At 36.6% G+C, this 16,180-nt stretch overlaps 1 protein-coding gene across 12 annotated transcripts in view; it reads right to left on the minus strand.

Moving 5' to 3' along the window:
- The window catches only part of dmd (dystrophin), a 2,688,357-nt gene that overhangs the window by 1,730,850 nt on the left and 941,327 nt on the right, over window positions 1–16,180 (minus strand). For all 12 annotated transcript variants that reach the window (XM_051926236.1, XM_051926244.1, XM_051926242.1 and 9 more), the window contains one exon: window positions 10,916–11,088. In XM_051926236.1, the coding sequence (XP_051782196.1) occupies window positions 10,916–11,088 (173 nt within the window). The remainder of the gene's footprint in view (window positions 1–10,915; window positions 11,089–16,180) is intronic.

Raw genomic sequence — 16,180 nt, forward strand, 5'->3', positions numbered from 1 at the left:
TTTTGATAAGAAATGTTTAGATTAGATAGCTACAGTCAGTAATTTTTTTGTCAGTTTTCATAATTTTGTCTCTGTATGCCAACAGAATGGATTTGAAATAAAGCAATCATTATGTGATTGAAGTATAGACTTTCAGATTTTAATTGAAGGGTTTACCAAAAGTATGAGACATTTAGGAATGACAAACATTTTTATACATGGTTCCCTATTTTCAGGGATTCAAAAATATTTGGATATTTGACTGACAAGCTGTTCCATAACTAGGAGGGAACATTTCCCTCATTAGTTCATTGATTATTAAGCAGGTAAAAGGTCTAGAATTGATTCCAAGTGTGGAATTTGCATTTGGAAGCTGTCAATGTGAACTCTCAATATGAAGTCCACAGAGCTGTCCATGAAAGTAAAAACAGGCCATCATTAGGCTGTGAAAACAAAACAAACCCTTTAGAGAGATAGCAGAAACATGAGGAGAGGCCAAATCAACCATTTTGGTACATTCTTAAAAGGAAGGAATGCACTGGTGAATTCAGCAACACCAGAAGGTCTGAAAAATCACACAAGACAACTGTTCCAGATGTTTGCACAATTCTGTCCTTGGTGAAGTAGAACCCCTTCATGACATTTAGCCGAACTAAGAACACTCTCTGGGTGGGAGACCAACCATTGCCAAAGTGCACAATCAAGAGAGGTCTTCATGAAAGTAAAGATGCAAACCACTGGTAAATGTCAAGCATATGAAGCTCAGATTAGAGTTTGCCAGAAAACATTTTTAAAAGCCTGTCTAGTTCTGAAACAATTTTCTTGGAACAAAGGAAACTAAAATCAAAATATACCAGAATGCTGGAAAGAGAAGAGCATGGAGAAGAGAAGAAATGGCTCATGATCTGATGAACACCACATCATCTGTGAAACATAGTGGAGGCAGTTTTATCCACTGTTTCATGCATGGTTGTGAATGGAAGTCAGTCATTGGTGTTTATTGATAATATGACTGCTGGCAGAAGTACCAGGATGAATTCTGAAGTGTATAATTCTCTACTATCTGCTCAGATTCAGCCAAATGCAGCAAAACTGATTGGACGACACTTACAGATACAGATAGACAATGTTCCAAAACATACTGCAAGAGCAAACGAAATGCTTTTCCAGGCAAAGAAGTGGAATATTCTTCAATGGCCAAGCCAATCAACTGACATCAACTCAACTGGACATGCATTTCACTTGATGAAGACAAAACTGAAGGCAGAAAGTCCAGTGACCAAGCAGCAACTGAAGAGAGCTGCAGTAAAGGCCTGGCAAAGTGTCACTAGGGTGGAAAGACAGCACTTGGAGATGACCATTGGGTCCAGTCTTCAGGCAGTCATTGACTGTAAAGGATTTTCAACCAAATATTGAAAAAATTATCATATTAATGATTATGTTATATTGTCCAATTACTGTTGAAAAATGTATAAAAATGTCAGGTTTTTCTAAATAGCTCATTGTTAAACCCCTTGAATTAAAGCTGAAAGTCTAAACTTCAATCACATTTTGATTGCTTTATTTCAGATTCATTATGGTGGTGTACAAAGCCAAAATTATGAAAATAGTGTCACTGTTCGAATACTTATAGATCTGACTGCTTGTAGAAACCATTTTTCCTGTTAACTTTGTGTGACTCAACTCCAACCTAATATGTACTTTAAATGGAACATTTCAGCCTGTCAATTTGCCAAATATTTTAAGTAGTAAAATAAATTAAAATGGCAAAAATGGCTAGTTAGTGATTTTATTCTTCCAAGACAAATCTTTATGACATTGTACATTTTTCATTTTCTGAGAACATTTTCCATAAGATTTGGGACCAGGTAAACATTTGTACCTCTTGGTCCTTTCCTTTTACTTCATTTATCTCGAAAGATTATATTAACACATACGCTTTATTCTGCATACACACAGGTTAAAATGGAGGCATGTTAGCTGGTGAGCTGGTAATTCCTTTGTCATTTACACCTCATTATTAACTGATGGCTGGTTAAGAAAACAGGCAATATGTTTAAAACTAAAATAGGCAATTAAGGGTTCTGAATCATAGCAAACAAGTTAGCTAAAACTAAGTCCATGAAACATATTACTTTAGTAGTAAATAAATGGGTTCTAACTAAAAATTTGGTTAAAGCAAAAACCGGCAGCACTGCAGATCTCTAGGACTGGACCTGAGTACCCCTGTAATATAACATAACAATGCAATGTAGAAGATCTAGAAGTTTAAAACGGTAATATTCCTTGATAAGGCACTTTCTTTATATGTATTGTAATAAAAAGGCGCTATATAGGCACCTGACCCGACACAGATGGACACAGAGGCACGTATAAAATGAAAAACTTTTTATTTTCCCTTCAGCCGTGGGGCACGTCTTCCCCGTGTCCCACAGGCCCAACACAGTCCCAAAAGCACAAGCAAAGAGACACAACACACTTCTCTCTTCTACCACCACTCCTCCTCCTCCTCAAGCTTAGTCGTCCTCCTCCTCCCAACTCTGGCCCTTTTTATAGCCCACCTGGAAGTGGTCCAGGTGCTTGATCACCTGTTGCTAATTGCACTTCTGGGCGGGGCTGTAGAGGTGTCCACAAAGGCTCCGGGATCCATGCAGCACCCCCTGGCGGCCACCCCAGATCCCCACAGGGCTATGGAGAACTCCATCTCCCATGGAGCCATGCGGGAAACTGAGGCACCAAAGTCACCCAGGGAGGCTGCCACCAAGCATCCCGGGGGAGGTACTGAGGAGCCCATGGCTGCTCCCCCAGAACATATGCAGCAGGGGCATCCCGGTTGGGCATGGGACCAGGCCACCCATTACAGTATGTATGTGTGGACTGTTCTTCATTTAATTTCTAGTAAACTGTAAAGTTTCTTCACTTATAAATCACACACAATATTTAAACATTTGCCATCTCAATAGTTGTACAATTTTGGAATCATAGAAGAAAAGCAGCTACTTGGATCTTGAGAAGTCAAAAATGGTCACTTTTAGAAAATATACTGTATAAGAATACATGGGGAACAGATAAGATCCACACAGGCAGTGTCTGACAAGCAACCAGGCCTCTGGAACAATTACACCATGGCACCACTGTCTAGCCAAATGACTGAAATGTAAATCAATATTCTTCCTATAAGCCTATCATAGTTCATTAAATTAATTATGGCATTTAATAGCTCATTGTTTTTTGGCAAATCTGACCCATAGTAAATGAACTACTGTATATTTTACATAACATATTTCATCACAGTATGAAACAATGAAATACAGCATTTTCTTTAAAGAGCTTTATGCTACAACTGCTTTATTAAAAAACAAATATATAAAAGTAGAAATAAATAGTAAAAATAGCACAACAGCACAAATAAGACAATGATAAGAAAAGAAATAAAACAAAGATTAAATGTCAGGTGTAGAATATTAACATCTACAGAATTCACTTAATGAAGTAAGACTTTCTTTTTCCACTTATTATCGTAGCCCATCAAATAGTTGATAAAAACAGCAAAAGTATTGCACCAAGGAAAGAGGAGAGCAGTTAGTTGGGTAATTCATGTGGGAACTAATTTACAGAAAAGTATTAGAAAATTGATTTTAAGTAAGAATAGTAAAATAGGGGATGAGTGAATTTGTGTCCTTTTTGGAGGATGTGATTTTTATCTGTTCTACAGTCGATTCCAAGGTATAATGACCTAAGTAACTTTGGGTTTGCAATCCATTTTTTGCCTATCACTGTACTGTAAGAAATCAGTATACTTGTTATGCTAGTGATGAAAATAAAGGAGCCTAACACAAGTATTTAGAAAGGAATTAAAGGTATATATATATATATATATATATATATATATATATATTAAAATGTACAAGCAATTATATGGGAATAATGTATTTTTTTTCTTTTTAACAATATTTTCATTCTACTTTTCAAGGTGTTCTAATTTTTTAATTAATCCATTATTTACTAATTAGTGGGTCTGACGCTAAAGTAGTTGCAGCCTTTGATTATTCAGTGTTGTTTGCCTGGGTGTCTGCTCTGCACATATTTAATTGCCATTAATAAGATACAATGAAGGGAAAAAACTGCACAGAGAAAAGGCAAAATATAATGAAATCAACAAAATAGAGTTAAGCATTTAAATCTATAGCAAAAGCAGAAATATTTCTAAACTAGCCGACGCCCACCGTAGCATACGGCGGTGTAAGAATAGGAATGGAAAACGGTGAGAAAGGAATTCAGAAATCAAGAAGAAATAAATACTTCTTGAAAGATGCAGTTGTGCATAGGTGTTTTGGCGGAGAAGACAGATAAATGAGTCGAAAGATCTAACCCTAGAAAAAGCCACGTACAACTGACTGTGGCTGAAGACTGGTATCAGGTCTGTGCTCTGGTCTGGGTATCCGACAGTGCATGTAGAATTTCCGGCCAAGCAGGATTACATGTGAAAGTGATAAATAAATCAGGCTTTCCGAATTTTCGTACTATGGCCATGGCATCCTGATAGTTTTGTTGCATGTATCTTGGACTTCCTGGAAATGTGGACTGCAATATGATCATTTTACCTACACGTACGTTGTTATTTTCAGTGTTTGCTTGCAGTGCATCTGATAGTTCTTTGTATTGTTCCACGCGCAGATCTTGTTGATGTAATCTGAGATAGTTGAGACGTGCGCCCTCTGTTTTAACATACGCATCTACGAAGTACTGTTGGAATAGTTTGCCGCTGGAGTGCAAAATACTAAATGTATTCCTCATTACTAATCTGTACGTGTAAAATTGGCATTGAGTAAGCTTTGTTTGCTTGGCGGTTCTTTTATCGGAAACATGTTGTAAATCTTTGTGACAGCCAATGTCTCTGTAAGGGAATAAAAGTGGGTAAACCATAGGATCGCAATTCATATTGAGCGTGGAAATCTGTTTACCGGAGTTGCCTATGGGATAGATGCAACTGTCCCTTTCGGCGGGCGGTTCGCCATCTTCTCCGACGAAAATCGCTGCAACATCAGTGTGACATGTCGGGGCATTGTATCGTCGTAAATCCTGCATAGGGTTTTTCTTGAAAACCATTCGTACAGATGCTGTTGGATTGGACTGAGCGATTTCATGCATATGTTTGTATGATTTAGCAAAGGGGTTGATGGCTCTGAGCATGGAATCTAGCTGGAGAAGTAAATTTTCACTGCATGCAGAGTTTGCTTTATTTTGTAAGCATATTTCAGTAGCTTGCGCTGTGTCAAAAACATACAACTGTCCATATCCTGGAGAGGTAGAAGTGTTAGCGTATAGTGGAGAGATTTGGTGGTAAATTTTGCCCGTGTATTTTAAAACAGTATGGTCCGTGGCCAGGAGATTGAGTTATCTGTGCACCCATGCAAGCAAATGCTAGAGAAGAGTTGTATTCTCAAATGTGTTCACGATAATTTTTAGCTTCTGATGTTTGCTGTGTAAGAAGCTGTTGTAAAGACAAAGGAGCCGCAGGCAGCCTGAGGAAAGGTTTGGAAGAGGACAAATAGGAATTGAGAAATGCCGTGTCGGCTGCATGTGGGCGGGACCAGTTTTGAAGTGTGGGGAAGGGTTTGGAAGAGGACGAATAGGAATCGAGAAATACCGTGTTGGCTGCGTGTGGGCGGGACCGGTTTTGAAGTGGAAGCAGGACGAACCAGAAGAGAAATTTATATAAGAGATGTCTTATAAATGAAAAAATCATGCTGCTGTGCTTTTCTGAATGTTGAATAAAAGAAGAATAATACCAGCTAATTAAATGAGATCAGTGCTATCAGGTGTTTTCACTGATTAGGAATCTAGTTGGAACAAAAACCTGCAGCCACAGAGTGCCCCCAGGACCGAGGTTGGGAAACACTGCCCCAGATTGATAGGTTTTCAGTCACATATAAGACATTCTTTCCTAAAACAAAATACATGGCAAAGATGAAGAAATGCAGCTGCCTTTTTCCACTTGCATTCCAGAAAAATACTTATTTGAATCATTGGCTCTTCTGCATCTCTGCTATTATCCAGCATTTGGTCACCTTGCTTTCTGAATTTCAAATATCAAGTTAATAATACATCACTAATCATGGCACCAGAAAGTGATAATGTGTTGCATGCAAGTAAGAATTTCATTGTAGTCTGTACATGTGACAATAATCAACCTGTGTTATTATTTTTTTATTTTGATGGAACTTTTATCCAAGATGACTTAGAAGATTTAAGATAAAATTTTTTGCAATTCTTTTATTATTCTTTTTTTCAGTTGGAGAATAGGCAATTGAAGTTACTTCTTTTTTGTCACACAGTGTCAGTAACAGGATTTGAATTCACGACCTCAGGGTTCAGGGCCTTAACCACTATGCCACACTATTTGCTCCAAATTGAAAAACAAAAGAATCTTATCTCAAATGTTGTTAGACGCCTTGGACAAATGTGTCAGAAAAATTAGTAAATATAAATGAATTTAATCTGATTTTGAATGAAAGTTGCGGTGACCCATCTGCAGACTAATAGGCACTTGGATGGACATTCATGTAAAACATGTAACCACAAGGTAAACTTTAAATTATTCTAATGGACACATTCATTATCCTGTAATCAGACATCGATCGGTAATCAGCAGAACCTTTTTGAGGCCTGGTGACGTTTCTGTCTTTAGAACTTTTACAGCTGGATACTCTGGAATATCTCTGAACACTAGCTTAAAAATCAACTCTTCCATGACAAGCTCTGTGCTAGTAACTAACACAATTTGAGAAAAGGAGCAAAACAGTGCTCTTGTGTGCTCCAAAAAATATATAAATAAATACTTTTAAAATCCCAATCCTTCCTAACATATTCCCTCCTTCCCTCATCAGGACATTTTCAAGTATTCACATGGCATAACCCACCATATCCTGGTCTGCTACTTAGGGTGGTACCTGCAGACCCAAACTGCTATGTCAATCGGTAACCTGCAGCTCACCAGGGCACTTTGCCGTTTCTACGGATCTGCTCATGTAGCCATGGCTTCTTTACGTTCTCATTTACTCCAATGCTCAGAAGATGAGAACATCAACATGACCTGAAACCTCTACAAAGCCATTGGTCCTGCTCTGTTTAGATATTTCAACTGAACAGATTCTGCCTGTCCTGTTTGGAATACTTATCATGCCAGACGCGTAACGAGCAGTTGCTTGCCTTCTCTTTTTGTTTCTTTCTTTTCCTTTCATTTTTTTTTCTCTTTAGCACTAACCTACCTTCTCTTTTATCTTGTGGCCACCCCAGCTGACTTTAGTTAATTACATGCCTCCCATAATTAAGTAAATCCCTGTGATTGCATGTATTTACATCCAAGCTGCTCATCCTCAGTTAAGCTTCTTAAAAACAGTCAAAAATCAGTAATAAATGAAACATTTAAAACATCCTTCTAGACGTTTCTTACCATAAAAAGGCAATAAGTCAATGGGTGACTTATTGGGTGTACATTCAAAAGAGCAAGGGCAAACTAATAGTGACATCAGTTTCTAAAATGATGACACACCTAAACTAACCTAACACCTAAATAAGAATAGTCTCTTCTGTGTCATATTGTATGTTTGTCTTATTTGTTTTGTGTCCCTTCTTTCATATCTATATGTGTAGGTGTTATCCTATTTTTATAATAGTATGCTTATGAACAAATTGTGTTTTTCTGCTTCTTGAAGACTGTCCCTCAGCAACCTACCTAAAGACTAGGAACTGCTATCTACAGAGAATGTAAGAAAAATAAGTGGAAGCTCTACTAAAATGTTTCATTCTTGGCATTGCAAAAAGCAAAGTAGATAATTGTTTGTTCAATATTAATCAATAAATTCCTTATTCTTATACTGCTTTATATTATAGTCAAAAATTTGTGTAAGCTCTCCAAGTCTTAGTCTTAGTCTTACTGAAAAACATTACACAAGAATAAATTTAAATGACTGGAATTAGAATTCACAAATATTGACTTTTTTGATACTGCCTTCATTCAGAATATTTTCACATATACATCTCTTGTTGCTTATCTGTATTTTAACCAATGACCTTCTTCATTAACATTCATGTTCATAGCTGACATTAAAATGGATATGTTTGTTTTCCTTGATCTCTTGCTTTTGACTTGTGGTTTCTCATGGCTCTATTCTCACTGGTTCCATAAGTTGTTCACCCAAATGCCCTGCCCAAGAAGTCTTTGACTACGCAAGCATAACATGTCCTTGGTTCACTCTATACCTCCATGTATACATGACTGGAGCCAGCTTCATGAAATACACCTGCTTTTGATGAATCCTCGTTTTTGCAGTCCTAGAAACAATTTATTTCATTTTCAGACTTTTTGCATTTACTTTTCTTATTGTTTACTTTTTACATTTTTATATAATTGTATTCTGGTTTTTAAGATATTGGTGTCAATGTTATAGCTGTCTCTGTATGGCTGCAGCCATGTTGTTTATGGCTGCCATGGCCATTATCGACCATGTGATATATTGAGTTATCATACCCAGCCTATCTAAGATGGGGGTGCACTGTATTTGCTATGCGAGATAGGATCAAATTACAAAAGACAGACCACAAAGGGTAGCAATAATTAAGGAAATCAAGTAACTTAGTTAGTTTTGAAACCACTTACTATAAATATTTTAAGATAGACTTTGTTTTAGATTTGGACTGCAGCCTATTTTTTGACAATGTCTCTGCATGCCCATTTTGGTTCTCTCTAATTTCTGATTATTTTCTTAGCTTTTAATAGTCTTTATTGATCACTATGTAGTTCTTAGTGATAATAACAATGCAGATCACTATGTCGTCCTTAGTGATAATAACAATTCAGGAGTGTCATTGCTTAAAACAGAACAGAATTAGTGGCAGCCTGTGAAAAGAGAAGTGGTCAAGAGAAACCCTATGTCTGAGCTACGTGAGAGCCTACTGTGTTGTGGAAAGCAGGAGTGATTGGGGTACCTAGGGGTCCTGCAGACTCTGAGGTAACAGAGAAGACAAAGCTAGGCTCAGCGCATCCCCGGAAGACCCCAATGGATAATGGCTGGGATAGGAGTTAAGGAGGGGTTTTCTAAAGGTCCAATGGATGTCATTGCCTGGGAAAGACGGGGTCTGGCTCAGTGCATCCTGGAGGATGCCAAGGGATGATGGCCAGGACAGGAGTCTGAGCATTGTTTGCACCAGTGTCTCAGCTCTATTGAGCATACCCGGGAGATGGTTGTTCAAGGTAAGATGAGGGTGAGACAAAGAGAACAGAACAGAGGGTTTTAAAAGATTGACTCTGACTTTTTTATTCTTAGTTTTAACAAAATGCTGCTTATTTTATTTGACTTTTAACTTCCTTACATGCATGTGTTTTTATGATTATGTGTGTATTTGTTTGGAGGAAGATTTTACACTGAAATTTGAACACTTTTTGTTTGAAATAAATTGGCACTATGCACTGTTTTCACTACCCTTGCTGTGATGTGTGTCCTTATTGCTCAGTCCATCTCAGTACATGACTAGCAATGTCCCAGGTTCAAGAGAAGTATGCCAGCTATGGGCAACCCTGGTATAAAAGTATTGGAGCTCAGTCCTTTCATGTGGCTAAGACTGTATGATGACTGAAAAGCTCTGGAAAGGCTGAAACAAGAAATGAGATACAGATATGCCAGATATTATGAATATGTCTTGGTAAGCACACTTCTTCAATGTTCCTTGAAATGCAGTATTGTCCTTCAGCATGCAAGACCAGAGAGACAGTCCTAGTTTTGAACAAGAGGGTCTGTTACAGCAACTAAAAACATCAAAGTGCTTAGACTCCCTGTTATACTGTATGTAAGTGTACTGGAATGGAGACTCCATCTGATTGTTAAATCTCAGATCTAGAGGGAATACTGCAGATTCTATCCTGGCAGTAAAATATCAGACCAATTATTTGATTTGGCAAAGATAATTGAGGACTTATTGGAGTCAGTCATTCTTGTAATTTGTGGACTTGGGGAATATTATGGCCGTGTTCTCTATGGTATTTTATGGATGGTGCTGGAAGAGTATGTGGTTGTAGGGCTGCTGCGATATCTCATTTAACATTTTTGCAGCTTGAGAGTTACCTTGTTTAATGTGGGCAGGGTTTCTAAACTCACCTTCTGTGACAGTGATGGGCTACTTGAGGTGGTTTGGGCAATTTTTAAAGAGTTTACAATACACCCGTCACTTGGAAGAGCTGGAGACTGTGTTGTATATATGGTGGTCTGGTCTATCCAGCTTAGTTTGTCGCAACTTTGACCATCATCAGAATGAGCTAAATGATAGCAAGTGATTAAGTAACTATGTTTGTGTGACAGAATCAGAAAATTGAAATTTCAAAATAAATTACTCTAGATTCAAGCAAGGAAAGTAGGTTTGCCCTCTTCATAAAGTATTTCAGTTTCTGAACCTATTGGGGATGATGGTTAAAACCAAGTGATTATCCTTCCTGTGTTGGTAAGCTTCAAAGTTAACTGAATTTCTGCTTAGTTATTTTAGATAATTTCCGCACTGAGTTTAAGCTATATAAATAAATTTTTATGGTATTGAAAGCCTGTGACATTTAAATGGCTGAATCAAACTTAAAGTAAGAATTAACACATGACTACAAGTAATGGAAATACAATTTACTATATGATTTTACTATATAAATTATCTGAACAAGGTTTTGTTTAAATGTCCAATATGATTGTTTCAAGTTTTTTATTTTTTAATGGTCAATCATGAAACAGGATTTACTTTCACGTGCAGCATCTGCCAGGCTGTATGACATTTCTCAAAAGAAACAAATATCGCAGGCCGATTTGCACTTCATTTTATTTTATTATCTGACATCCATTTAAATTTCCTTAAGCAGCTGAGTCACTTCAGTCTAAAACTATAATTTTCACCTTACCTCTTGCGAAGTTCAGAATCTACCACAAGCTGCCTCTTCTTTTGGGGTGGAGCTGGAGGGAGTTCCTCTTTAACAGTTTTAACTAGGGTCTGCTCTCTAGTCACCATAGTTACAGTTTCTATCATGGAGGCTTGTGCTGCTGATGTCTGAGCAGCACTGACAGCCTGTGAAATCTGAAAAAAAAAATATTGAGACAAAGGTCACAGGCTGCAGGGGCTGTGGGTTGGAAGAGAAGAAATTAACAACGAAAGCTTACATCAACAAAGTGGACACTTTTGTAAGCCTCACAAGGGTATTGTGTTTACTGGATCTGAACATGTAATTTAAAGTGTAACCTTTCCATTAAATGTCAGAGCATAATGTTAAGACACAAGGTGACACAGTGGACACTGTGTAAGTTGTTGGTTCAATTTGGTCAGTAAAACAGGTGAAGGCTTGATGGATGTTTGTGAGCTGCAATATGAAAAGCAGGTCACCTTCAAAATAAGAAATGGAAAAGGATAATGTTTCCTACAAAATTATTGCTGTGTACCTTTGAATCACACTCCTGATATAAAATGTGTTCTCCTTTTCAATGAAATGTACAGTGCTTGAGGGATGCCGCTGTGAATAAATACATGTTCCTATACTAAACAGAAAATAATGCACACATTTTTTTCCTCTTTTTTTCAAAACATTTGTTATTGAAAATATCCAGTGAATGCTTGCCACTAAACAGAATGAGATGATACATACACTTAAATTAAGAAATACACTAAACCCATTAGATTACTAGAGCTTATACAATTTTAATTAACATTTGTAATCAATACATGATTTAATTTTACAATTTAATACAAGTATATACTTATATGAAGTTATAACAATAAATTATTAAACATAAGGATAAGAGTTGAATGTAACTAAAGGGTTAACTAAATGTTGTTTTTAGCCTAGACACGTTAGGCTTTTGTTTCATCTTAGAGGAGCCACCAAGATAATTGCTAAGGGTAAAATGAAGTAGATGAGTAACAAACATCCCTCCACAAAGTGGAAATAAACTAATGGGAAAGCCGAAACACCCCTCCTATGAAGCAGTGCTAAAATCAATAGGAGAGCCCACAGATCACCCCTATTTACAAAGCAATTTTCAGATTAATAGGAGAGCCAAAAGGAGTCAAAGAATTCTGGTGGCACTCGTTGACTGAATGAACAGTTAGATGATGTGATGTATTATATGAGGTAATGTAACAGAAATGCATAAAAGCAGATGAATTGTTTTATTGATTTCTTACTCCATGGACTGAGAAATTTGTGCATATCTATGTGCAAATAAAGAATCATTCTGCCTTTTCATCTGGTCTCCCTGAATGACTTCTTTGAAAACAGAGGAACGTTTTTTTCCATAACAAGCTCTCTGCCTGTCTACATATTTTATGGACCAGATTTCTGTATTTGGGATTATACACTACATATACAATATAAGAATTAGAAATAATTACTTAACAGATTTTTAAATGATTTGAAATTAAAATGATTGATGTAGGCTTTCTCAATAACATAGCCTCGTCAATGTTTACTATCTTGAAATTGATTGATTGAGTTGCCTCGAAAGCTTGCATATTGTAATCTTTTTAGTTAGCCAATAAAAGGTGTCATTTTGCTTGGCTTTTCTCTACATTCATAATGGCTAACATGGTACAACACCCTAGTACTACTTGAAATTGATTAAAACTATTATTGAATTTCATCCCACACTCTTTGATTTTTAAAGCAAACAGTTCACATCCAGCCTTACCAAAAAACAGGTGTAAAGTGAAAGAGCCAAAGTTTTTACAATGGATGATAATATTTTTCAGGTAAGGAAGATAGAGGTACCGCTGTTATACTCGCTAATCATGCCTCTGGAGAATGATGATGTGATGTACAGTATGTTGATTAGCACATGCAAGTTAAAAATCTGACTATACTTTATCCATCCATCCATTTTCCAACCTGCTGAATCCGAACACAGGGTCACGGGGGTCTGCTGGAGCCAATCCCAGCCAACACAGGGCACAAGGCAGGGAACCAACCCTGGGCAGGGTGCCAACCCACCGCAGGACACACACAAACTCACCCACACACCAAGCACACACTAGGGCCAATTTAGAATCGCCAATCCACCTAACCTGCATGTCTTTGGACTGTGGGAGGAAACCGGAGCGCCCGGAGGAAACCCACGCAGACACGGGGAGAACATGCAAACTCCACGCAGGGAGGACCCGGGAAGCGAACCCAGGTCCCCAGATCTCCCAACTGCGAGGCAGCAGCGCTACCCACCACGCCACCGTGCCGCCCGACTATACTTTATGCATATGACAATCATGACCCTGTAAAAGTATGCCCTATTTTATTCACCTATCTTGAATTTAATGATCTGAAATCTATCCAGACAGTATCCAAGCTGTTAAGTGTTGTATTATTAATAAGGTCTTATGTTCTGGGAATGTCCCACATTCAAAATAACTGTAAAATGAAGAAGATAATGATATAAATAAGGCCCTGGATAAAATTCTTTTCAACTGAACCTAAGAAAAATTCAGAGACAGGAAAAAAAAAGACAGGAGAAACTATTTAAAAGAAAATTGTACAGAAAAAAGCAAAAAGCAAAATCTCTGCATTTTATTGAGATTTGAATCTCCCCAGCGTACAATTCATTACGGTATACTATATATATACTGCACAATTTCACAATGCCTCATTATTTAATTTAAGATGTTAATGCAATCATAAGCTACACAAAACTTTATAGTTTACTAGTTCTGTGTGTCACTGCCTGAAGCATACACAGACCTAACAATCTGCAAGTAGTCAATTAAATGTTGATTTACTTATTAAAGATTTGTTTAAGGTTTGTTTTGGCAAAAAAGACAGAGGGACATTGCATTTAAAACATGAAAACATATCAAGACCTACATCATTACAAATTAATGACGAAAGTTATTTTTCATGACTCTTCTGTATGAAGGAAATGCTTTATCCATATTTATTGTCAGGACCTAACACAACTGTGACATTTCTGCCTGCTCTTGTTTTGGGATTTATTTGATAAAGTAAAGCATAAAAATATATGTCATTTTTTAGACTATATAATGTAGTTAGTGCACTTCTATTTAGAATTAATTGCTGAAGCAGTTGCATGATTTTAAGTTATTATATTTATAAGCGTACTCGGTGATATCTGCATTGCTGGTCTGTATATAATGCACTTTTACACTTCTAAGGTAGAGATTTTTTTGGCAGCCCTAACTGTATTGCACTTAATCAGCAACAATGCAGAAGCACTAATAAAGACAAACTAATAAAATCTATTGTTAATATAGTTTCTATGGATAGAAAATTACCAGGTAATCTAACCACCAGATTACCTTTGAATTTATATTTCCTATCATTATACTGATGAAAAAGGGTGTATTGAAAAAAAAAAATCAAGTCACATTTCTCTATAAAATAACTTTTGTACTCTGTTAATGCATTACAGTTCTAGCAGAGATGTCAATTGTGACATCAACATACTGGTATAATCAATTAAAACATGTTGAAATGAGCTAAGATGATTTATTTCTATAGGAAAATACAATTGTTAGATGGTCGTTTATCAAAATAATTCAATAATTTGGCTGCTGTCTGCATACAAGTCAGGTTTACATGGCGACATTAATAAACTCATTTTGTGTGTCCATTCTCGGCATGTTCTGGATTGCTGGGCAGAGCAGCTAACAAGGTAACAGACATCCAAATAGTTCAACAAAAGAATCAGCCTTGCTGTTGACTGGTGGTAATTAGTGACATGTCATTTAAATATTTACTGTCTTTATAAATAAAAGCACTAGTCCAGGTTGATGGAATCCTTGCATGACCTTTCAACATCTAATTAAAATATTATACAGGAAAATAAACATAACTTAGTATAACCCTTTAATTCTGTCTGAAAAATAATAAGCAGCTTAGGTTTGTTGTAAACAATAATTATAAAAATGAATTTTTGACAAAAAGAAATTTACACAGAGACAGAGACAGATGGCTATGCAGATGGAGTTACTATCTGTACAGAACAACCTCATAATGTCATTACGAATTAAGCTAGAGATATAAATCTTTGATTTTTTCACTCTGTCTAATCAGGTAAATTTGACTCATCAACAAGAATATTGATTATCCTCTGCAAGAAGTCATCTTCTACATTTAGTTTGCACAAGGTGGCCAGCCAGCAAATGGGCATTGATTATAAATATGGTAAGTAGTTCAGTACCAATTAACCCTTGTGATAAGGGTAAGTCTCTCCACAACAGGATTCATTTACTGCAGATCTCTGTTTTGGAGAACTGCATTTACAAATGTCAGAATAAGCCCTAAAGGGATGTTTTGTATGTTGGTCAGGCATGCAAGTAAGAATTTTATTGTACTCAGTGCACATGATAAAATTAAAATGCTACTAGTCGTACTAATAAGGATTCCACAGTTATAGTACAGACATGAAATAGGAAATAAGGTTATAATAATGACAGAATTCATTAAATGTTGCTTCACTGAAAGTCAAAAACGATATGCCTTTGGGCATCATTAAGCTAGCACAATTAAAGACTAAACTTCAAATCATTTTACCTGTTCTATCAATGATCAAAAACAGTTTTACATAAAACATTTGTTTCCCAGCAGGCTATGCAGCTGCCATTAAAAGGACAGTGATTCAACAGATGTCAGAGTCAAATAGTAGAGCAGTTTCCTAATAAAATTCTTCCATTTGATTGATTTTCGATGTATTCTTTTTGAATTCTATACTTTGAGTCTTTCTTTAAATCTGATTTGTATAGATACACACTAGAACTCAGAAGTTGATGATCTTTTTTATCAAGATACCACTAAATCGATTTACAAATATTTCTGAGACATTACTAATGTTGCCAGTTGCTATTACTGCTTGAAATGACTGATTTGTAATTTATCATTCACATATTACTGCAAACCATCATTCACAGCAACGATTCCTTAAATGTCCTAATGGTCAGCTCCATTGGCATATCCTTCATTAGTCATGTTTAAATGGTTATTAGAGAAACCTCTGTAATTGCATCAGTGCTGCTGAAACCTGTTATTCTTTTCACTTGGATTGAAAGATTCTGGTATTCCTAAAGTTCAGTTTTGTGTTCAAAACTGGCCAAAATGAAACAGTCTTTTCAAGAAACATGTCAGTCTACTGTTTTCCAGAAAGGTGTCTGTCTATTAGTGTCTCAAGAGAAGAGA

This window comes from Erpetoichthys calabaricus, chromosome 4 (genome assembly GCF_900747795.2).
Source record: "Erpetoichthys calabaricus chromosome 4, fErpCal1.3, whole genome shotgun sequence".
NCBI classification, from domain to species: Eukaryota; Metazoa; Chordata; class Cladistia; order Polypteriformes; family Polypteridae; genus Erpetoichthys; species Erpetoichthys calabaricus.